This window comes from Centrocercus urophasianus, unplaced genomic scaffold, assembly GCF_019232065.1.
Source record: "Centrocercus urophasianus isolate 14NV4802_14NV808 unplaced genomic scaffold, USGS_Curo_1.0 seq_11, whole genome shotgun sequence".
Taxonomy (NCBI): Eukaryota; Metazoa; Chordata; class Aves; order Galliformes; family Phasianidae; genus Centrocercus; species Centrocercus urophasianus.
In genome coordinates, this window is record NW_024884253.1 from 27,456,123 (window position 1) to 27,479,433 (window position 23,311).

At 36.0% G+C, this 23,311-nt stretch overlaps 1 protein-coding gene across 2 annotated transcripts in view; it reads right to left on the minus strand.

Annotated features, from left to right (window-relative positions):
* Positions 1 to 3,495: 3,495 nt before the first annotated feature.
* Positions 3,496 to 23,311, minus strand: part of ZC2HC1A (zinc finger C2HC-type containing 1A) — a 34,721-nt gene continuing 14,905 nt past the window's right edge. The window contains exons 5-10 of one of the 2 annotated variants that reach the window (XM_042839773.1): positions 22,028 to 22,176; positions 20,896 to 20,998; positions 19,903 to 20,011; positions 13,726 to 13,848; positions 9,736 to 9,843; positions 3,496 to 9,169 (exon numbers count right to left, since the gene is read on the minus strand). In XM_042839773.1, coding sequence (XP_042695707.1) covers positions 8,983 to 9,169; positions 9,736 to 9,843; positions 13,726 to 13,848; positions 19,903 to 20,011; positions 20,896 to 20,998; positions 22,028 to 22,176 — 779 coding nt within the window. In that variant the 3' untranslated portion in view covers positions 3,496 to 8,982. The remainder of the gene's footprint in view (positions 9,170 to 9,735; positions 9,844 to 13,725; positions 13,849 to 19,902; positions 20,012 to 20,895; positions 20,999 to 22,027; positions 22,177 to 23,311) is intronic. The other variant, XM_042839774.1, reaches the window with a different exon arrangement.

Consider the following 23,311-nt stretch of genomic DNA (forward strand, 5'->3'; position numbering starts at 1 on the left):
GATTGGACTAAGGTCTGTTCTACTGAATCCATGAAACTGAGCGTGCTCTACTTTTAACAGTGATGGAAGAAGTTAAGGGCAAATTAAACACACTGTAGTGCTTCTCCTTCCTCAACCCCACATCTATTTATAGTTAGGGAACTTCTTGAGTTAGGAGAAGCACCTTTGTAAAAACTGTGACCGAGGCTTTCAACTATTCTTTTCAGCTCTTGATCTAAGGGAGTCAAAGTGGGAGAGAGAAGCGCACCCATTAAACAAGAGCAAAACAAACAAACAAACAAACAAACAAAGAAAAACAAATCAAATGAAAAAACAATTCCAAATCCGTAACCCTTCCATTAAACAGGAAAGAGACTTTCTGGTGTTGTACTGCAAATGAGAGTACCAAAACTACAATTAAACTTCTACTGAAAAAGTCCCACTTGGTGCTGACTAAATTTCCCTGAAGAATAGCAGCTATTTTTTTGAAACTTAGGAACAGTTGGAAGCCAAGACTTATTTTCTAGTAACCATTATCACTTGGCAAGGTAAAGTCAGTGTGAAATACAAGAATACACAGATGAAATATTACTATTGAAATCATAACATTCAGTTATTTTAAATAATTTAAGCAGCATTCCAGAAGTCAGAGTTTGAGGCCAATCAAGCAGTTTTCGGCCTATTTTGGCCTTTCCTTTTGGGGAAAGATCATACTAAGGTCCAGAAAATAATTTTAGATTGTGTGGTTATGAAATTGTGGTTTTCCTGGTTGCTTCTCTTAATAAATATGCTGCTTGCATAATTCTTACTGCCACTTTGCTTACATGCACAGTCATACTGCCAAACAGCGATTTCTGCTTCTTGATTTCTTTCTTCTCAGAACCTTCTCCAGCCTTCTCTGAAATTATAAATGTGTTTAAACCAAACTGCTTTGCAGGAAATGGGCTAAGGGACCATGGTTACAAGGAACCACGTGAATTGAACAGAAAGAGATTAACTCCTTTAAGTAAGATATTAAGTAATTTAAGTAATTTAAATAATTTCTAACAGTAAAGAGCCAGTTATGCATTCTTCTGAGAGGAAAGAATTTCTGGTGTTTAGAAAATCAAATAAAGAAAAGTCCCTGGGTTCATATCTCACTTTACACCATTTAACTGCCAAAGTTGCTCAGCTAAATCTCACTCCTGATTTTTTCTTTAGTTTCCTTCCTCTTAGGAGTTACTACGCGATCTTAGTACTGACAAGATTTTGCAGCTTTTTAGCAAAAGTTTCATCCAGAATGAAGGAAAAATATGTCTGCTTTCCTCTGGAGAGTGTGGTGAAATAAATGAAAGCCATCAGGAGGAACTTTCCCCTGAAAAGAAGAAAGAAAAAGAAGAACTGGTCTCCACTGAGCCCTTTAAAAAAAAAAAAATAATCATGAGCCCAATCCTTTTTATAATTTCTGGTCACATAATAGAACTTCTCTGGAAGAATATAACTTCTGTTTCATTTTTGTCAGCAAAACATGCTTTGACTTTATACAAAGCAGAAAGAATCCAGATCAAGTTTAGTTACAGGTTATATTTTATAGATTAAATGAAATAATACTGCAGGTATCACAGTGACACACTCTACATCTGTATATTAACTAAGTATCCCAAATGGCTGGGAAAGGCATACAGAATTAAGTTAACAGAATCACAGAATTGTAGGGGTTGGAAGTGGCCTCTAGAGACAATCGAGTCCAACCCCCGGCCAAAGGAGGCCCCCTACAGCAGGCTGCACAGGTAGGTGTCCAGGCAGGTCTTGAATGTCTCCAAAGAAGGACAGTCCACAGCCTCTCCGGGCAGCCTGTGCCATTACTCTGTCACTCTTACTGTGAAGAAGTTCTTAAGCACAATTTTGTGGAACTTCCTATGCTTCAGTTTGTGGCCATTTCTCCTTGTCCTGTTGCCACACACCACCAAAGAGAGTCTGGCCTCATCCCTATGCCTCCCATACTTCAAATATTTATAGACATTGATCAGATTCCCTTTCAGTCTTCTTTTCTCAAGGCTGAACAGACCCAGGTCGCTGTGCCTTTCCTTGTAAGAGAGGTGCACCAGGCCCTTTATTATCTTTGTGGCCCTCCACTGGACTCTCTTCAGGAGATCCTTGTCTTTCTAGTACCAGAGAGATCAGAACTGGAGACAGTACTCCATATGAGGCCTCACCAAGGCAGAGTAGAGGGGGAGGATCACCTCTCTTGACCTGCTGGCCACACTGTTTAATTCATCCCAGGATGCCATTGGCTTTCTTGACCACCAGGACACATTGCTGGCTCATGGCCAACCTGTTGTCCACCAGGACCCCATGGTCCCCCTCTGCAGAGCTCCTCTCCAGCAGGTCATCCCCCAGCTTTTACTGGTACATGCAGTTATTCCTTCCTAGGTGCAAAACACTACAATTGCTTTTGTTAAATCTCATCTAGTTCCTCTATGCCCAAGTCTCCAGCCTGTCCAGTGACTTGCTGACTGGCAGCATAGCCTTCTGCTGAGGGGAAGCCATTCCTCCCAGCTTCATATCATCAGGAAACTTGCTGAAGGTGTACACTATCCCCTCCTCAGAGTTATTGATGAAGATGTTGAACAATATCAGACCCAGCATCAACCCCTGAGGAACACCACTAAATACAGGCCTCCAACTGGACTCTGAGCCAGTGATCACAACATCCTGAGCTTAGTCAGTCAGCCAGTTCTCACCATCCACTCACCTATTCTACACTTTCTCAGCCTTGTTATAAGGATGTTGTGGGAGACAGTATCAAATGCCTTGCTGAAATCAAGGAGACTATATCCACTGGTCTCCCCCCATCCACCCAGCCAGTGACGACACCATAGAAGGCTACCGGGTTGGTCAAGCATGACTGCCTCCCGAGTGAACCCTTGCTGACTATTCCTGCTAACCTCCTTCTCTTCCAATTGCTTGGAGATGGCATCCAGAACAAGCTGTTCCAACACCTTTCCAGGGATGGAGGCGAGGCTGACTGGCCTGTAGTTTCCTGGATCCTCCTTCTTGCCCTTTCTGAGCACCGGAATGACAGTGGCTATCTTCCAGTCTTCAGGCAAAGAGGAGTTTGATGAGGCCTTCTACAAGCAGCTGGAAGTAGCCTTGTGATGCCAGATGCTGGTTCTTATGGGGGACTTTAATTATCCAGATATTTGTTGGGTAAGCAACATGGCCAGGTACGCGTACTGCAGATGATTCCTGAAATGTGTTAAATTCATATGAGCAAATACTACTAATTTAAGTATTTGGTATAGATTATTCTTCAAGGCAACAGGTATATACAAATCTTATCCTGCAAGTCAATTGAAAAAAAAATCTATCCTTCTAGGAAAAGACAGTGGGTGTGTCCTCCCAATAGGTATGGTTTCCCAGAGATGAAATACATTCCAATATTTTAAATCTGAAATGATATTACCTATCCCTATGGTATGTTATTTAAGGTGATATCACATACAATTACAAAAAATAAACATGCATTTCAAGAAGTTTTATTGGCATATTCACTTTATTGTTAACAAGTGGCAAATTAGCATCAGGGGGTGATTTACATTTATTGATGAAAACAGAATTGAAGGTCTAAAATAATAATAATATATCAAATAAAACACAAACCTAAGCATTCTGCAAAAACAAACAAAAAAAACCCCACAAAACACTGGATGGTCACAAACAAATATTAAGTACACTGAAGGGCAAGGCAAACATAATAAATGCAGTGCTGACAAAATTAAACACACGAATGAACACTTAAAAACATGGAACATCAATAAATAAACTTATGAAGATACATATTAAGTATCATATGAAGGATGAACACCAAGAGAGTTAAAGCAATCATATAAAGTAGGTTTTCTAACAGCCATGGAATACTTAGAATTTACCAGAACAGATCCAAATCCATTTGCAATTCTGCCAGAAATTCAAATACAAGAACAATGAAAAACAACATTTAGACCTTATGCTCACTGTTCAACAATATTAAAACGAGTATTTGATTTGCTGTCTCACAAGTTGCTGCTTGTATTGGAGGAAAATGATTTATAAAACAAAAAACAACAGTAATTATTTAAAAGAAAATATAAGTGGGCTGTTTTCTGCCAACACGAAAAGGGGCTAAGCAGAATAGGGTATTCTGGAACAACATACATTAAAAAATAAAAAGATAACGAACAAAACAAAATCCACTAATATGCAAGACTAATCCTTTTTATCATGAACGCTTGAAAGACAGCATCAACCAAGTAAATGCTGAATACAGCCAAGAATCTCTTACTGAACATTTTTTTCAGTGACACAACAAAGTAACTCAAAGTTTTACTCCGCAACACAACCATCACAAGTTGGAATGAGCTGCACTTCTTCAAAGTCAATGAAAATATTTTCACCAGTCACCAAAAACAACTTCAAAGACGATATTTCCACTGTGTCATTCAACCCAAACAATTACTGATAGCTTTGTCAAACTGAAAGAAATGCTGTTGCAACAAATGCTCTTACAAAACACACATTTTTTAGTCAAGATTTCAGAAAACTTATAAAAAATTTTGTTCATTGCACAGATACAAAAGCTACGTGTTGAAAACCAGTACTTCTTGAGAACTTAATAAGACACTGACAATGCCATTTCATTTTAGACTCTAATTACATAGCCTACATCAGTGTGCACTGCTAAATGCCATGTTTGTTAGCATTTCAATTACTGCAATCATACCTTCCCCCTGACAGACTTGATAAGCATGCATCACGGAACCATTCTCCTCACACACCGCATTTCAGACACTAACTCTTAACTGCAACTGTGAATTAGGACCTAGTCTCACTCAAATGACAGAAGTTCCACGATGGGTGAAGTTCACCTCAGGTCTTAAAGGACATTTTGGAGTTACTACGCTGTGCACCTTGCTACCTGCTGCATGGAAGAGCTCAGACACAGCCAGGCACACTGCAGGAAAAGGACTGGTGCCAGGAGCACCATGGAGAGCTCCCTGCTCATGCAATCCTTCAGGTTGAGCTTTTCAAATCCACCTGAGGGAGGCTGGTGGCTGTTCAAACCTCCTTGGCAAGTAAGGAAATTTCTGCCTAGATGTCCATAGTTACTATTTGAAAGAGTGCTAGAGCTTGCTCTGCCTCCTACTGCACACTTTCCTGTAGAGGTGTACACTGAGGATATAACTATAACTATCTAACCATACATTTAAGTTGCTGTGAATAGATACAACCTAGACAATTTCTTTCAGAACTGGAATCAGTATCATGCGTAAATATAAACTTGCGATATCATATAAAGGTTAGGCCTTACGCTGTCCTGCTTTCACCTCTGAAGCCAGTATATTTCAAAATTCCATTGCACTTGCATCAGTACAGTTTCAGTTCTTACAGCTCCTTTCTGTCGCACAGACATCCTTTATAAATCAAATAAAATACAAAACCAAAATGTGAATGTAAACATGCTTAGTTGTGCATGCTGTGCACCTCAGCAACAACATTCTTGTTTCTCTACATGGGATTTTACCATTAGCCTTTCTTTATTTCCTTCTTTTCTCATTAGTTGAATTTTATTCATGTCTTAGCAAGCACTTCAGGAACATACAGTGGCAGATGCTAAAAGGTCTGTTATAGGCTCAGAAATAGACACAGGTAACATTAAAATCACATCAATAAATTCCTGAATATAGCAGGTGTATCAATTATCTGTATGGGGCTTCACAATCCCCCAGTAGTGTTCAGCATTGTTGTGTATCAACTCTGCTTCAGTGAAACAACTTTTTATACTTGCAAGACTAGAGTTCTTACACAATATATATGTGCATTCACAAATTACACAACTGAAAAGACAGATAAAGTAATCGTATCATCCCAAATTTACACATTTAGTCTCAGGAATTTATGCTTTTAAGTTAAGTATCTGTCAACAAGTCATCCAGAGGATAACACTAGCTAAGTTATTCTTAGCAGTGCAGTGCATCTGGGTGCACAGATCATCTAGATATGTTATGTTTACAATTATAAAACTTTCGATTCTTGATGCATTCAGAAACTCTGCCCTTTCAGAATATGTACCGATGTTTTCTCCTCCCAGGAAGAACCAAGACACAAAAGCAGGGGAAGGAGTAGGGCAAAGGAGGTGTGAACCTAGGTCTTGTTAAACTGAATTCAGATCCTTCTTGGCAGATGCAATACACCTGAAGATCAGAGTCTTAACTTATATCCCTTACAGTTTTTGTTTTTTTTTCTTTAAATACTATAATAGATTCATTTCCATATTCAGTTCTGTAGAGCTAATCTATTTGCAAGCATTTAGATGAAGTTACAGTGATCTGTTCTGATCATGCATGTAATACTGTCTACTGTCAGCAACACCGAAGACTTCAGAAACGTGTCACTCAGTGAAAAAAAACAAACAGCTCATTAAGTAGATACATACTAGGCTTCTGATAGTCTCACTGTAACATAATAAGCAGCACAGTCATTTACATTTTCATTGTTACTATTGATAGTCATTTATACTTCAGTAGACATTCTTTTAAGGCCAAATTAAAAGTTCAGGAAATCTCTAAAATTTTCCTTTCAGTTCAGGTTAATTCCATTTCTAATTCTTGCTATACATCACAGAATCGTAAATAAACCGTGTCTCTCTCACTTTACTGTACGCAGCTCTGGAAGCAGAGTTACACAACTCAAAAAGCAGAAATTATCATTATTTTATATGAATTGATTTTAAAATTAGGAAATGTACCACTTGCAATTCAAAGGAGAAAACGTCAATATATTTCTCAACAGCGTCACTAGTCCTTGAAAATCTAGACTATATTTATTTCCTTACAAAATGTTCTCCTTGTAGAATGTATTTTCAGTAAGTGGTAAAATGCATACTTCTGGCAGAAACAAGAAATGGGAATTCATCAAGTCAGATAAAGGAATTGAGTATTTTATAGATTCACTAACCAATCAAATCTATTTTGGATTTGCACCTTTTCTGATGGATGCTCCCAACCTCCATCAAATGTAGACCTGCAAGGCCCAAGTCCTGAAGAAATTCTGTAAAGCAGACTTATCTGTGCAGGATTCCAATTTTTTCTAAGTACAGATAGGGATGTGCCAAAATATCCTACGACCTAAACTAACTAGAATACAATTCGGCTAAAACTTGTCAGGTCTCTCATTAATGGTTATCCAACCTATCATGCTCTGTAGCCAGCTTATATCAACTATTTACAAGACTACACTAGGTAAAAGAATAATTTCTAGAAATAATTTTTTATACAAAGTGTAAGACAATTTCATATCATTGAAGTAATTCTAAATACCAATAGTTTCTGGCCTGGAAGATGACTACATCAAGCCTCTTAAATCTCTTATCCTCCAAGAATAGAACCTGATTTGGAGATTAATTTCTTCATTCATGTTTACTCACAATTGGCGCCACTGATGTTAATCACATGTTTTGAAAATGTGTTCAACGATTAAGTTACACTATAGTGCAACACTGCAGTATATTTTACACAAGCTAAAAAAGAAACTATATAAATTGCTTCTGATAATGTTTGTGAGCTGAAAGTAATCATTTTTGACAAAAAAAAAAAAAAAAGTGTACTGTGGTAAAGGCACAATTAAGTCCTTCCAGATTGTTCTTCCAATAAGACAGTAGCAGTACTTCAAAATAAAACTTTACAAAACAAATCACTACGTTCAGACACAAGTGATACAGCTTGTGAATGGTTTTAGTAGATTGCATTGTTTAAGAAAATAAACAAAAACCAAAACAACCACCAAAAAAGGAACAGCTTACAGGTCCTGACACTTCATACCAATGAACTCGCATGAAGACTGTCACAAACTTTATGAGGTTACTGTTCAGAGCCCATGAATACCAGGAACTGGGAAGGGGAGGAAAAAAAAAAAAACAGAAGAAAATCCACCACAAAAAAACACATGTAGAGCTGTAAACATACAAACTCTGAACCTGCTATTTACACAAGATTAAGTATAAAAAACTTAATTTAAGTAACTACTTAATTTCTACTTTTCTAATAGTATACATTTTTATGGAACTCTTTTTGTATTGGATACAATAAGAAGGTTGTTTTTTAAAAATAAGTTCAACAGTTCTAGGTACAGTTACAATAGAGTCCCCTTCAGGAGACAAGGAAAGAGAAAAATAGGACCTTTGCAAGCCTTAAGGACAAAAGTAAAGAGCTTTTACATATGCTAGCCATGGTGGAGAGCACAGGGAGAGGAAGAAAAGTATTTATGAATAAAAGTAATTAAAATATCACATTTGTCCTTATAAATACATAAAATATTAACAAGTTCTTATTCAAAAACAAAATGGGCAGAGCAACAACCACAACTTTTGATTTTCTTAGATGCGAATGGAATTTTCAGACTTTTTCCTATTTGAATCATTAAAAAAAATGCTGCAAGTAATTGGAAAGTTCAGTTAGGGTATTACAGTGAAGAGGTTAATGCACTCCAGTTTTTGCACTTATAACAAGGAATTTATAGGGAGTTGCTCGTGTTGTTTTCACTTACAACACAGATAGCATCTAATTACTATCACTTAAGAAAGAAATGCCTCCACAGAGAAACTTTTGATGCAGAAATTCTTCATGGCTAGTTCCCTATGGGTGAGTGACTTAAATAAATTCTATAGAATTATATAAGAAAAGGAACACTGAACCACTTCCACCACTTAAGTTACTTAACACATTTTTACCCTAATTTAAAATATTTCCAACTGAGATTAAAGAGTATTTCCTTGAATGGCACAGTTTTAGGTACCTGTTACTTTTATATACAGTGTACATATTTATATATAAATTACTATGTAACCAGCAGATTGCACTCAGAAAATTATAATGCTTCAACATGTTTGCAGCACGAAGCCTAACTTGGAGTGTTTTCGCTTTCCATGCAGCAGCATGTAGCAGATGCTTTCAGGATCTCCCTTTCTCTTTGATTTTAAGAATGCATTTACACAACCATTCTTCGAATTCCACACTCACAGCAGAACTTTGCCCATTCCACTGGATACCTTGTTCCACATTCATGGCAAAATTTAGGTAACTGTACAGATGAATTTCCTTCATTGCTTTTTGAACTTCCTCCGTTGACTGAGGATAGGTAGCCAGCAGTGTCATTCCCAGTTTTACCATCAGACCTGAAAAAACAGATATAAAGAACTCCAACTAACTCAATTCGGTATATTTTGATCCAAAATTATTTAAATCCTTGCAGTGAATTATTGCCGTTATTTTCATGCTTACCTTGTAAATTTATTGAAATTCCCCTACTTATCTCCAGATACAAGGCAACAAAAAGTGCCAAAATTTTTAGAAGCTGGATCAAGTAAGTTCTTGAGTCTTTGTGTTAAACAGACCATTTGGAAACTTACAAAAATTAGCTTGTCAAAATAAGGAAGTCTAAAAGGAAGTCTAAAAGAATATTTTTTTCCCCTTTAATAGGCACACACCAGACAAGTTCTTTACGTACTGTGCATGTAACTTTCATTTAACTTCTGTCGAGCCACATGTCATTCAAAAGAGCATTCACTCAAATGTACAACTATTCCTAAGAGATTTTTGACATTTCTAACACTATCTCCTGCACATCTTAGACACCAGATGGCAATGCTGATGTATTAGAGTAGGGAAAATATATTCTGCAATGAGTACTCTTCTTAAGTGAAGATTCTATTGCTGATAAAATAACAAAACTAAAAGCTACCTTGAGTAACTGTCTGAATTACTAGTTTTTCTTTTGTTTGATAGAGCACCCGTGCTCATAGTCCTTGCCACACTAGGAGGGGTTGACATCCGTGTTTTTGTCGCACCTCTAAAACAGAAAAAAATATTGATCAATTATATACACACAAGAATAGATATTTATGCTACGTACAAAAATTACAAACATACAAAAATACAAAAATTCAATAATCCACCCATCTGTCGCTTTACTGCATTAATAGCTTATTTCCTATGAACACCAGATAGAAAATCTTTGCTTGCTTTGGACTGCACATAAATTTAATCTTGCACTGCAAGCTCAATGATGGCACAAGTCCTGTCCTGTTCACGTATTTTGTTTGTTATCATACCAAAATACAAGCAGAACCCACACTATTGATTGTTTAGTATATTCTAAGGTCTTCTTTGACAGATTGTAAGTCACTTTATAGTATTGGCAGGGATTTCAGAGAAATAGAAAGCAGCAGACTGCAGGTCACAATGAACTGGTGGGTCTTGTCAGCACCAGTATATAATTTCTAAACTCCAGTGCACATCCTAAACACACTGAACATCTCTGTGCTTGCTTAATGAGTGGTAAAAACTTCAGAATTCTTTGGAAAATCTCTGCAGCACAAAGGAAAAGAAAGATAAGAACGGGCATCCTTTTTTCCATTTGTAATCAAGAACAGAATTTTTCTTCATTGCTCAAGAGACTTACTATTCATCAGGATTTCTTCCTTGCAAGGCTTCAGTGACTATGACATCTTGCACATGACCAACCAAGTTTTTTGGTTCTCATTCTTGCACACTGATGAATAAATTAAAGTGGGACAGGCTCACGGGTATGAAGAAATATTAAAACAGGATCTCACATAAAGTTTAGTCACCAAGAGACCGGTCACTAAGAAAAACCTCAACGATGATTTTTTCCAGATGAGCCTATCTGCTCTTTTTAGAATCACAAACAACATACTCTTGGTTTGTTTTTTCAAGTGTAAATGAAGAAAAAACTTCAAATGCTTCACTGACACAAGTAAGTATCAGTGTACTAACTCCCGAATTTCAGGCAACTTTTTCTTCCATATCAGTAATACAGGCTAAGAAGGGCTTTTCAGTTCCTTCTGTTTAAAACCAGCGACTTAAAATAATTAAATGGAAAAGTGATCAAATGATTAAGCATGAAAATGGAATCCAGGAACAAAATTTAAGATTGAATCAAGTAAAGGTACATTTGGATAGAATATTCAGATTTAACAGGAATGGCTTCTGCATTCAACAGGCATACCAGAATTATCAGAGATTCTGGCTCACTGGGAAGAATACCAGCTTCTTCTCCTTTAGTTTTCCTATCTGCTCTCTTACTCAGCAAAGAGATTCTAAACACGATTTCATTAAAAAAAAAAAAGTGGATTGAAAAGCACTACATAATTTTATATCAGAACTAACACCTAAGTTATATCAGTTTTTCAGGAGATACAGACTTTCAGGATAAAAAAGTTTTAACCAATTCAAATTATGCTGTCACAAGTATGCACAACTGTACAGATCATAAAAACTAGCATGTGTTATCTTCTCTATCTCATTTTACATTGGAGACAGACCTTTCCTTAAAGGCAAGTAAAATTCAGTAAAGCTCAGGAATGCAGGAACACATACTGGACTTTCACTTGCTCTGAAAGCTAGAAGAGTGTGTTAAGAATAATTCAGATGAAGAAATAGAAACAGTGGATCATGGTTCAGCGATGAGAGGAAAGAATGAATAGAACTGAGTCCCAGTTCCTGTTTAGGCAATGCCAGATAATTTAAACCAAATTCTTCTGATCTATTAATAAGTCAGTTTGTTTTTTTTTCCCCCCACATTTTCAGTATCTTAAAACCATCACTTAAATGATGTCCAGTATGACACATAAGTTATTGATGAAACCAGGAAAAAAAAACACCAAAAAAACAAAGTACTGAAAAACATGGCCAAAAATATTCTTAGACTGATACACTAGCCCTATAAGCAACTGCACTGATTTCTATCTTTTTACAAGTAAATCAATAGCAGAAGCAGCAGGCTGCCACTGTCTGTAGCTTCATGCATCCCAGATCAGGACACTAAAATTAGCATCAGATTTAACATACATATGATAACCAGTTTTGAAACTGAATCTGCAAGATGCAATCTGATCTATGGAGACAGATGTCTTCCAACATGGTCAAAGATTCTTCATCATCTCCACTTCAGTCATACAGCTTGGTCTCTTCCAACCTGTCTAACCTCTGCTATTATTGCCATTTGTCTAGTATAATTACAGACATATGCCTCCCTATATGTAATTATAAACAACATACATATAATACCTGTTCTAAGCTGTATAACATGAAGTACTGATGGAGCCTGACAGCAGATGAGATTGTCAGTGTCATCTTTAATTCTTAACATTTAGACGTACCTTTACAAATGTTTATTATTATGCCTCTATTTCAAAAGAATTAGGACTGAAGGTGACCTCTGCTCCTAAGCAGTTCATGTTGTACATCTAGTCGAATTACCACTGCTTGCAAAATCAAAACCTGAAACAAATTTGCATGAGAAGCTTGCCTTTTTTTATCTAGGCATTTGCAATTTGGTCATATTTTACTTTATAAGACTGAAACACCAAGTTTACTTCCTAAACAGGGAGTATTCAGATGTTCTTGACAGGTATCACTGTCACCCACCATAGCTCATACTTCAGGGCAAAATCATAAATAATTTTCAGCAAGAACACCGAAATCCAGGAGTCTTTGCCCTAAACTATAATTACCTACATCACTATGTGGAATTTAACACTGGCTAATAGTTATTCATATTCTCCAGTGCCATATGAATGCAATGTATTCAATAACCTCCTGCAAGGAAGACAGGTTTAATCCACAATTCCAGTGAACATTTGAGTAAGTACAACTCAAACAGTAAGGTTATGAAGACCACAGTAAATGCCTAAATTCTTTAGAGAATTTTTTTTAAAGAAGTCCCTTCTCTACAGACAAAGGCTACTGTAAGCATGCTTAGGAACTACTGAGATACTGAAAATAAGTCTTAGTGAATGCATATAAAATTTATATTGACCTAATTTTCAAAAGTTCACAGGATTCATGCCTCTAATTAGGTGTGCAAAGGAAGACACATACAGACACACACACTCTGTACCTCTCTTGGAGGCATCCCCTCCCTTTTCTCCTTTTGCCTCTTAATAGGAACCAAAGTTGAAATATTTTTAGGATAAAGCCAGAACATTTCAGCTTTGGTTACAACACTAAAACAGCACTGCAAGATTTAAATACGTTTCTGCTATGTATATCAGTATATTCCAAATATGGGCTATATAATTCATTACTAATTACTCTTCTGCAATACGCTTTGAGGTATTTAGGAAGAAACAGTCAACTGTAATTTGAAAGATGTCAAATTCAATTATATTATGTTAACATTTTAATAATTTCCTTTTTAAAAGATAGAACACCATTTCTTCCAAAGCAGCCTTGATTTTAATCTTTCATAATAAAGCTTACCTTACCTATACTCTTGGACAATCACAGCTATCTTATAGAAGAAGAAGGAAATATTTGATTTCAAGAGCAAAATAAAATTCCTTTGCCATAAAGTATTAGCATGTAAAGCAATTTATAAAGCTATCAGCCGTTCTACAGGTTTAAATGCTTGCTTAAGTTTTGCATCATATCGCTTCAGTTTCATCTCAGCTTTACAGAGCACATTACTCTGAGTGCAGAATCAGTGACAAAAGAAATCAAACCTGAAGAACGTTTTCATCCCCTTTCCATTCCTACCATGAGGCAATTTGCCTGATGTGAAATAAATATACTAATTATATTCCCACAACATTTATAGCGAAAACGTACTAGGAAGCAGATATCTATCAAGGCCACACTTCTAATATTCCAATGCTTTCGAGGAACAGTTCTGTATAACTGATAAATCAAGCTCATTTGTGATACTTACTTCTTTATAGGCAACAATTCATTTGGTCTTTTGATGGTACTGTCTGTTTTTCTATCAGTGTCATAAAACCTTTGCACATCTCTTCCAGTTCGCAGTGGTGGGCCTAACTTGTCCATCTTACTACTAAAATATATAAAGGGGTACTCATAAGGAGATTGTCAAATTGCTGTTTAAGTTATTGCAAAAAAGTACTTACAATTACATCTATATTCCCAAAGAATTCTTATTTACCAAAAAGACATTTATCCAGCAAACCAGAGGGAAGTTCTTACTTTAAAAAAGGGGATAATTTCGTAGGCTTATAATTGGATTAAGTTTCCAATGCATATGTTTATTAAAAATAGGATAAAATTATTGCTAGTTATATTCACAGTTTACACAATACACTCACATTCGTTTTTGTCTCAAGAATCTTTTTCATAACATTAAATTCATCCCCATCTAGAAAACGAGGTTCCTATTAACAATTCATGCCAACTGTATTAAGATGTTAGAAAGTAAAAGATGCAAGTACGAGCCTCTTTGACTTCAGGATTAGCAGGAAAGAAAAACTGCTTTCCCCCACGCAATTTTTTTTCTTAAATTAAAGCGTTGAAGTTTATCTGAGAAGAAATGAGGAAAAAAAACCCAGAAGAAAACCTGAAAGAATAAGTTTGTTTTAATCATTAAAACACCCACTCACAGCATGTATGTAGCACTATGCACAGGTGGTACTTTTGTAATAATTTTTTTCCCCAACTATTAGGGATAACAATTCTGAACCAAAAAGATTATTAAAAAAAAATCCACAAAACACTGCCTCTCTCCCTTCAACATCATCAAAAGAGACACTAATTCTTGAGAAATCATAATTTGTATCAGAAAAATTATGTCTTCCTGTAAAATTCTGCTTTTTCATCATCTTAAAACAGTAAAACTTGCAAAATTCAATTATATCTCCATTCCCATGTCAGTAATGTAACAAAACATTTCTTCTTATTGCCAGCAAAAATAATAGCTCTAACTGAAAAACTAAGACAATCTTAGAGTATTTTTATTGATCCTTCTGAAATTAAAGAGCTATACACAAACAGGCCAACCAAAATTGATTAAAATGTCTAGGCTGCTGAAGCTAAGCTCTTCTGAAGCTCCCTACCCTCCTGGGAAGTCATAAGGAAAACAAATGAATGTAAGTAACAATGAAAAAAAAAATACACTCTCAAACTGAGAGAAATAATGCAATAAAATTAAAATAAAATTTTCTGACTCTTGTCATCTAACCTCGAAGAACTGCAATACTAGAAAAATAACTAAACATCTGCCAAGGAAGCTCACTGTTTTCATGTAGCTTTTAATACCTCACAAAAAAAAAATTACAACAGTAGAAAAAGAGCTTGTGAACTTCCAACATTTGTATCACACAACTTCTCATGCTTCTTCTGTATTAGCATGTTAGAAAGTACAGGACCTATAAATTTTACAAAAACAATTTGCATTTTGAGACTCTTTGCTTGAGAACCTTTCAATCCACATTACATCTGTAAAGCATCAAAGGAAATCACCTCATAGGGAGCAAAAATTGAACAATGCTAAGTGATAGTCATTCATTATGAAATCAGAAGGGAGCACTGAGATATTAGTCTGACAATTTAGCTCTCAATGCAGGCTATCAGATGAGTTTCCCTTGAGTTCTTCTTCCCACTCCTCCTCCCAACAGATGTTCCAGCTCAAGCTAATCAACTCAGGAAACATTCAATCAATTCCTGCTTGGCCAAAGACATATTTCCCAAAAATAAGAAGCAAGACTGAGGTTTTTGACACTGCATGACACATACTGCAACCTGTTGTGATTTCCTTAGCTCTCTTTTGAGCTTTCAAAACATGATAGGTGACATGCACCTGGGCACCTGCAATATAAAATACTGAGGAGTATCCTTGCAGCAGTCATGACTGCCAAACTGAAGCATTGCAATATCCTTCAACAGACAAAAACAAAAACAAAAAAACAACCCAAAACATGCTGAGCCCTTTCAGGTACTAATGAATACAAGTGCAATCAAAAGAATCTTTGACCACCAAGATGACTTATTAGCCTTCATTTCACTGAACTGTGCTGTCTTAGAGTCTTGTTTAAGGAGATTGTTTTTAAAGGTTACAGTTACAGTATGGTAAATACCTATGTGAAATTTACAATATACCTCACAAATAAAATGAGAGAAATCTCTAAGGGCACGTTTGCCCTACTGAAAAACAATTTTCCACATGTTCATACGTTCATAGGTTCATATGTTCCAATGTTCATACATGAAATACGCAGAGATGAGAAATTAATCTGTATATGCAAAAGGTGATTGGCCACAAAGAGTTAAGTTCTGCCGTGCGAAACATAGTTTGTGTGGGTGGAATCTGGCTGCTTGCTTAGCAGTAGATAGGAAGAACCTACCCAATTTTCCCTCGTGGAATTATTTCTGGCAGCTTGAGAACTGCCCTACCCCTCAAGAAATACAAGACAAGTGTTAAACTTTGTGTTCTTATGAAAGATGTATCAAAGTTTGGGTTTTAACATCTCACATCAAAATGTAAACCCAAGTACAAATTTACGTAGAATTTTTCAAGTAAATGGAGGTCTTCCTAGTGAAGCAGTACAGGGGTCATACACTACTCTTGCATTCTCACTTCTCTAGTACTCAAAAACGATGCCCTTAAGACATTTCCATTCACATTTATAAATAGTTGTGCTTTTATTCTGTTAAGGTAGAAAAAGAAAACTCTCACAGCCAAGCTCTGCTGACACACTCAGACCCACATGCACAAAATCAGTCTGAATAAAGCTAAATTGAGCTTATTTTGTCGATGCTTTAACTGTGGCCCTCTACATGGGGAGTAAAAGAATAGAAATATTATATCAAAATGTTAAAATAACGTAATTCATATAGTTTGGTTGCATTTCTGTTCTGATAAAATAAAAATAAATACTACAATACTGGAGTTGAGCTTCATATGAAATGAAGTTACTTAACTTTTTCCTGTACATAACGAAACACCTGACACGCTGTTCTAGCCTTCACTTGTAACAGAAGTGCACCAACAGCTTTATTCGCCTCTCAGAACAGCTTCTGACAGCAGTTCAAGAGTGCCATCTAGAGAGCAACAGGGAAACTTCTAGTCGTTTAATTAGCCAAAGATTCCAGTTTCTTGTCCCTTCACATAACCATCACAGTGAACAGGTACCTTGAAGAGGAAGAGTCAGTGTCGGATTAAACTGCCCCTCTCTAATATCCACTTAATTCATCCTTGACACGACACATTATAATTGTAATTCTATCCAGCCTTAAAACTTTTGTGAAATCTGGAATTAAAACAATCTAAGCAAAAATGGAAGACCTCACTTTGTGAATACAAATAAAAAAACAAAAAAAAAAAACAAAAAAAAAACCACTCAAAATTACTGTTTGTCTTAGGGTGTGAATAACACTTCAGGAGGTCTTTTCCTACAGCAAGACTGGAATTCAACCAAAACAACAAAAAAATCTCAGCTCCTGAGCAACTACAAAAAATAAAAAATAAAGAAAAACAACAAACCAACCACTGTTAGAAAACTAACATTCTTAACATTTGAATGACTGCACTTAAAACAATATATGTGCACACTGTACTCAGTAAATCAGTTCAATAACAACTCAGAAGGAAGAGCAGCTTTTATAAGATATAAAATATTTTAAGTGCAATTAGCTAAAGCTTTAATTATTTGACACTCCAATGCCTAAAATTGGTTTCAGTACAATGTTAATCATTTTTACTCTGACTTCATTGTGTTGACTGTTAATGTCTTGTTCTTTACTCTGATAGAAGTCTGTAGGTATTTCAATAGAGCCCTACACATTTCAAATGTATACACTTCCTCCCAAATACTACAACTGAGGGTAGATTAAGGCCAAAATTTTCCAGTAGTGACCAAAGCGAGGCATCTAATTTTTCCATGTTGTAACTACTCCTGTGTCTCTTTGCTTCAACATAATTCCTGACAAACTTGCTCTCAGAAGTACAACACACACAATAGAAAAGTTCTCAATTAGAATGCTTAGAAAAGATACTCAGTAAGTTGACTTCTTGAGAAGACCAGTTAGTATGACCACCAATGAAACACAAGGATTGCTTGGCAAAGGCAAGAATGGGATAGAAGTTATTTGTTTTTGTTGTTGCTGTTTTTTCACACAATAGGGAAGTAAGAAGGACTGCAGGCAGAAGCATTCATCACATCATCACATTCACACTCTTTAAAAAAAAAAAAAAAAGGTACAATTGTACAGGCAACTAAGTGACATTATGAGCCAAGCTAATATTCACCACCTCCCTGCAGAGAACATTATCTGAGAGCGATGCCAAAAAGAAGTCATCTATTTACAGGCAACAGCATGTGAAAACAGAGAACATGTGCTAACACCTCTCCATACATTACTGTTTGATCTGGTCACATCACAATTCTTCCTCCAATCTTGACAAAAATAAGTACTCAGTTCAGTGGGCAACTGACTGCTAAAATTCAACAAAACTGTCTTGTTAAGAAGGGAAGATCAAAACCTGCATCTACTCACAAACTAATAGACTGCAATTGGAAACTGTCAGTAGGAAAGAATCTTTCCCAAATATCTGTGATTGACCACTGGAGTCAGGAACATGCCTTCGACTTATCTCAGCTGACTTGTTTTGCAGGTCTTTGCAGACCTACTTCAAGTGTTAATTCAACTTCTGCAGTTCAGCCATCTGATTCTTGCTGTACATTGCTTTGAATTCCATTATTTCCCTCCTGCAGATTAGCTACTCTTGATGGCCTTCTGCAACCAGAATTTCCACCTATTCTTTCTTCCTTATATCACCATTCCCTACTATACACACAATGATCATGGCTTAACATGCTTGCCCACCTGTCCACCAGCAGTAATGTTCACTTCTCATCATGCCCAACCCTGTTTCCCCTTTCTTCCATTGAAAATAATTTCCTTCTACTCACATTCAACTTATTTCATTTGCCTGAAATACACATGAGCTTTTTCTTTCCTCTCATACTCCACTCATTTGTTGCCTCTGAAGAGTTATGTCTGACCAAATCATAGTTATCTACAATATCCATAGCCTGATGATTTTCTGTAGCCACTTGTTCTCACAATGACTTGTATCACTTCAACGAAATCTTACAGTTCTGAAGGAAAGACACAGAAAAAGAGAGCAGCAGGAACAGAAAAGCAGAAGTCTGATGCAAGGCAAAGAAAGAAAAGCTAAGGTCTTCACAGTGCATGGCAAAATAACAATCCTTTTCCTTTCCCATTTCCAGTTACAATGAATTTCTTCATCTAATACTAAGATTCCTTCTGATTTCAAAGGCTTCCAACCTCTCTATTTCTTCTTCTTGGAGATCTTCAAAAACCACCTGTACACAGGCATGGGCAGGCTGCTCTGGGTGTCCCTGCATGAGCAGGGGTTGGACAGACAGCTCCAGAGGTTCTGGCCAACCTCAACCATTCTGTGATGCTGTTCCAGCACTTATCTTCAGTTCCCCCTATACATTTCTTCTTTTATAGAGCTTGCACTGAACATCCCCTTACCAAACACTAGTAACAGACTTAAGCAAAATAGACACTTTCAGGAAACACTAATAATATCTATATCTACCATTTCTTGTTACTGTTGTAGAGCACAGGATTCTACTGCCTTCATGTGTTGTCTCATCTATTTTACAAGGAAGAGAGGAGGAGAGGTGCCATTCTGTTGTGAGAGAAATTTTGTCACAATTGCCTTGTGATCCATGGCAGAAGTGTCTTTATTTTATTTTCACAAAATTCCAGAAGTTATGCTTGGTATTTTCTCTTATTAAAATCTTTTCAATTTTACAAAGAAAACTAGTACAGTTCCAACTGCTTCTGCATATTATGAAACTATGAAATCTTTTTTATGCAGTTTTGTCACTTCACATCCTTTGCTATTATTTTAACATTAGAAAATGCATCTTCACCTCCTCCAATGGCCCTTAAACATTTATTTTGTTTATAAATAAAAGATGAATTCCAAGCACTGCATTTTGAAGCTTGCAGAAAAAAGGACAACAAAAAGAACAACAAAGAACAGCCCAAAGCCTCTTTTAGAACTAGTAGAAATAAATACGAAAAAAGCCATTAATGACAACATTAAATGAGAACTTACCCTGCTTGTGGGTTCACCATTCCCAATGAGTTTTTATGAGCTGGTGATAACGACTGAATTTTGCTGCCACTGGATCCAGCTGAAGACAATGCTTTGCTTGAAGAGGAACCTTACAGTTGAAAGCAAGCAGGGAAATATAATGAAGCATAAGATTTTGCTATTTGAAAAACATCCTTCACTATAGATTTATTGTAAAATTCAAAACAATAGTTATGGAAGTATGAAAGTATTAACAAATATCAAGATACTAGGAAAAAAAATAACCAGGTGAGCTTCCAAAAGTTTATAGCATATATCCAATTGAGAACATTTTTTACTCTGATAAAAAATTAGATCTCAATTTCTTCAGAAATAAAGTCTAGAATATCAAAGTATGTACAAACAGAATCCTATCAATAACTGAAATCACAGTAAGAGTAGTCTGTATGATTATAACATACATGGCTTGACCGTGTATTTTCACCAATTCAAGATCACATTTAGCATACAAGTTAGTTGCAGAATGAAGCAAAAGAAATAGCTAATATGAAAGATCAGTATTAAGCAAAATTATGCATTTATTTCATGAACTGCTTTTACAAGTTTAATTTTTTAGAGAATCTCCAATTTGACCTGATATACAAAACACAAGATTTCTACATGCTTTAGGGTCTTGCTGAAGAGGGAACAACCTGTCATTTCCAATCTATGTTCTCCCTATCTCCCCAGCATCTCCAAGGAATGGTGTAGATTTGAACAATGAAGTACAAAGCTATCATTTATGCAGTCAGAAAAAATATCAGGCAACTAAAATATTAATTCTATCATGAAAGACAGAAACCATCTTATCCACTCTTGTAACACTGATCTCCTCCCATGAACTTTTTACTCCTTCAGTTTAAATCACTTGGCAATGCTTTAGAAATCCTTCCAGCTATTTTACTATTTCTACTACATAGCCTGAAAAATAGTATTCAGAAAAGAAATGCAAAATTGCTAACATTCATTTCATACCTACAACTGCTTTGCTAACACCACTTGGCTGCGGTAGACGTGATGATGATGACGGTGGTGTTGACACTGCAGAAGGCATCTTCTTAACTGCAGCAGGCTTGTACTGTAACAAAATACAGCCTAGAAATTTAAGCAATGAAGTCTAACTATCTATGCAATATGACAGCTAGTTATTTCAGGCACTATGGGAAAACAAACTGAGTACTAGCAAATAGCTTGTTGGTACCTGGCTTAGACAAAAGGTTCCTACTAGCCTGCAGCCTTGTACATGTTGAGATATACTAGTGGGAAACATTGTCCAACCTAGTGGCTTTTGCTTGTTTGTTTCTCATTTAACCACATGGTACGTTCTTTCCACTTTTCTACTGCTTTTCTCATATATTATTTTTTTGTAGATTTCTCAAGAGCTTAACATTACCAATTCTTTACCTGGTAATTTTGAAAAGATATTCCAGGGCAACATGTTAAAATAGGATTTGAAAGGCAAAAGTGATGTATGTTCTCATTCAGTCCAATACTGATTTAGAATATAGCACAAGAATCACTAGACTAACTGCTTGTGTCTGTTTACTCTTCACAGCCTCCAAAAAAAACCAACCAAACAAACAAAAAAAAAACCACCAAAAAACTTCTTCATTTGGTTCACCACGAAATGAAGAATCACACTTAAATCCTTCACTTGTTAATCTGCAAGTTAACAACTGCAGTCCTTGGCCTGATTTGCCTGAATTTTCTAAGCCTCTATTTAGCCAAATATAACAATGCTGTACCTGCCTACTTAAGGAACAGTGTTGAAGTGGATTCAGAAGGCACAAAAGAAACGAAGCTTTGTTTGCAAACACTGCATTTATACTTCCTTCTGCTATCTTTATTGGTCATTTTCACAAGTCTTAATAATATTTGATAGCTTTCAGTTTTGCAGCTGCTACTATTTCATTTACCAATCTCCGATTGCAACTTTCATAAACAAAAACTTCTCCCATGCTTAGTGTCTAATTTAATAATATTATAGTGCATAAAATAATAAAATTACAGAAGAAAACAATTCAATTTAAGCGCAACACAAAATATTTAACAAGCTTGATTTGATACCAAAAGCAAAGTACAATTTCAGAAAAATATTGTAGTTCACCTGTGTTCGAGTAGGAACCTTCCCTTTGGTATCAGCTGCCAGTTTCCCCTTATTGGTAATTCGTGCTGCTTGTTCCTTACAGAAATTGATGTGCCTGTCAGCTGCATTTTCATTAAATCTCCTCTGACAATACGGACATTGAATGTAATCTTAAAAAAACAAAAGCATAACGTTAGTAATGTGTTTTAAACAAGCGTTATAAAAAGTGTTTTCAAGTCTTTTAAAGACCAGCTCAAATCCCAGAGAAAATTAAGGTCTTTTGGTTTTGAAAATGAAATACACATTATTGGGGAAAAGATTACTGTGCAATGATGTTTCTTGCTTGATGATAAGAATGAGAAGAGCAGTTGAAGATCAGAGATAATTCATGTGAAAACAGGAATAATCTGAGAGATGCTATTCAGCATGGAAGGTAGCAAAACAGGTGGATGGAAATGGTTTGGAACTTATCTGGCAGAAAGTGCAGGAGAGGCTAAACAACGAATGACAAGTACAGTTCTGTTTGTTCAAGATAAGAAAGAACAATAACTTTCCCATACAAATAGCTAAAGACAATAAATTCTCTTTCCTCCTGTCATTTTGAAAGAATTGAGATGTATCAACTGCAATTCTTAAAAAAAGGATCATTTAAAATAAATAATAACATATACATAATATATAGTCAACATTTCATGTTGTGTAAGTATTTAAAGTACTACAAAATCCTTCACCTGAGTGTTAATAATATAGCCCTTAAAATGTACTGCCCCTGGACAGTAAATTGTTATAGTTCAGTTTCCAGTAGATATCTTCGCATCTAGAGATACAGATGTTTAATTCCTCAGAGTACATTATTCTAAGCCATGCAAATATCAAATTCAGAAGATGTGGGCACCATCACAGCAGTTTAAATTAGCATGTTCCCATGTGTTTTTATAAGTGCATTAAAGAAAACAAAGAAATGCAACAGTCACTGCCCTTCAAGATCACAGACACATACAATCCAAAGTAAGACTGAGATTACATGTTACTACTCCAAACACAGCAGATCTGGATTACAGTTATCTCTTTTTATCCCTTTAAAAGAAGAAAATCTCGAATAGTTCAAACACTTAATGGTTGGAAAACTATGAATAGTGACCTGAAAAAGAGAGAGAAAGACTACAAGAAAAACATAGAAATCCGTCGCAGAAGTGATGGCATGGGAATCTCGCATGGCAACACCAATTGTTTATTTTTACGTAAACTCCACTACTGACAGAATTCTCAAACATAAACTACACCTTAAGAGAAGGAAACTCAGAA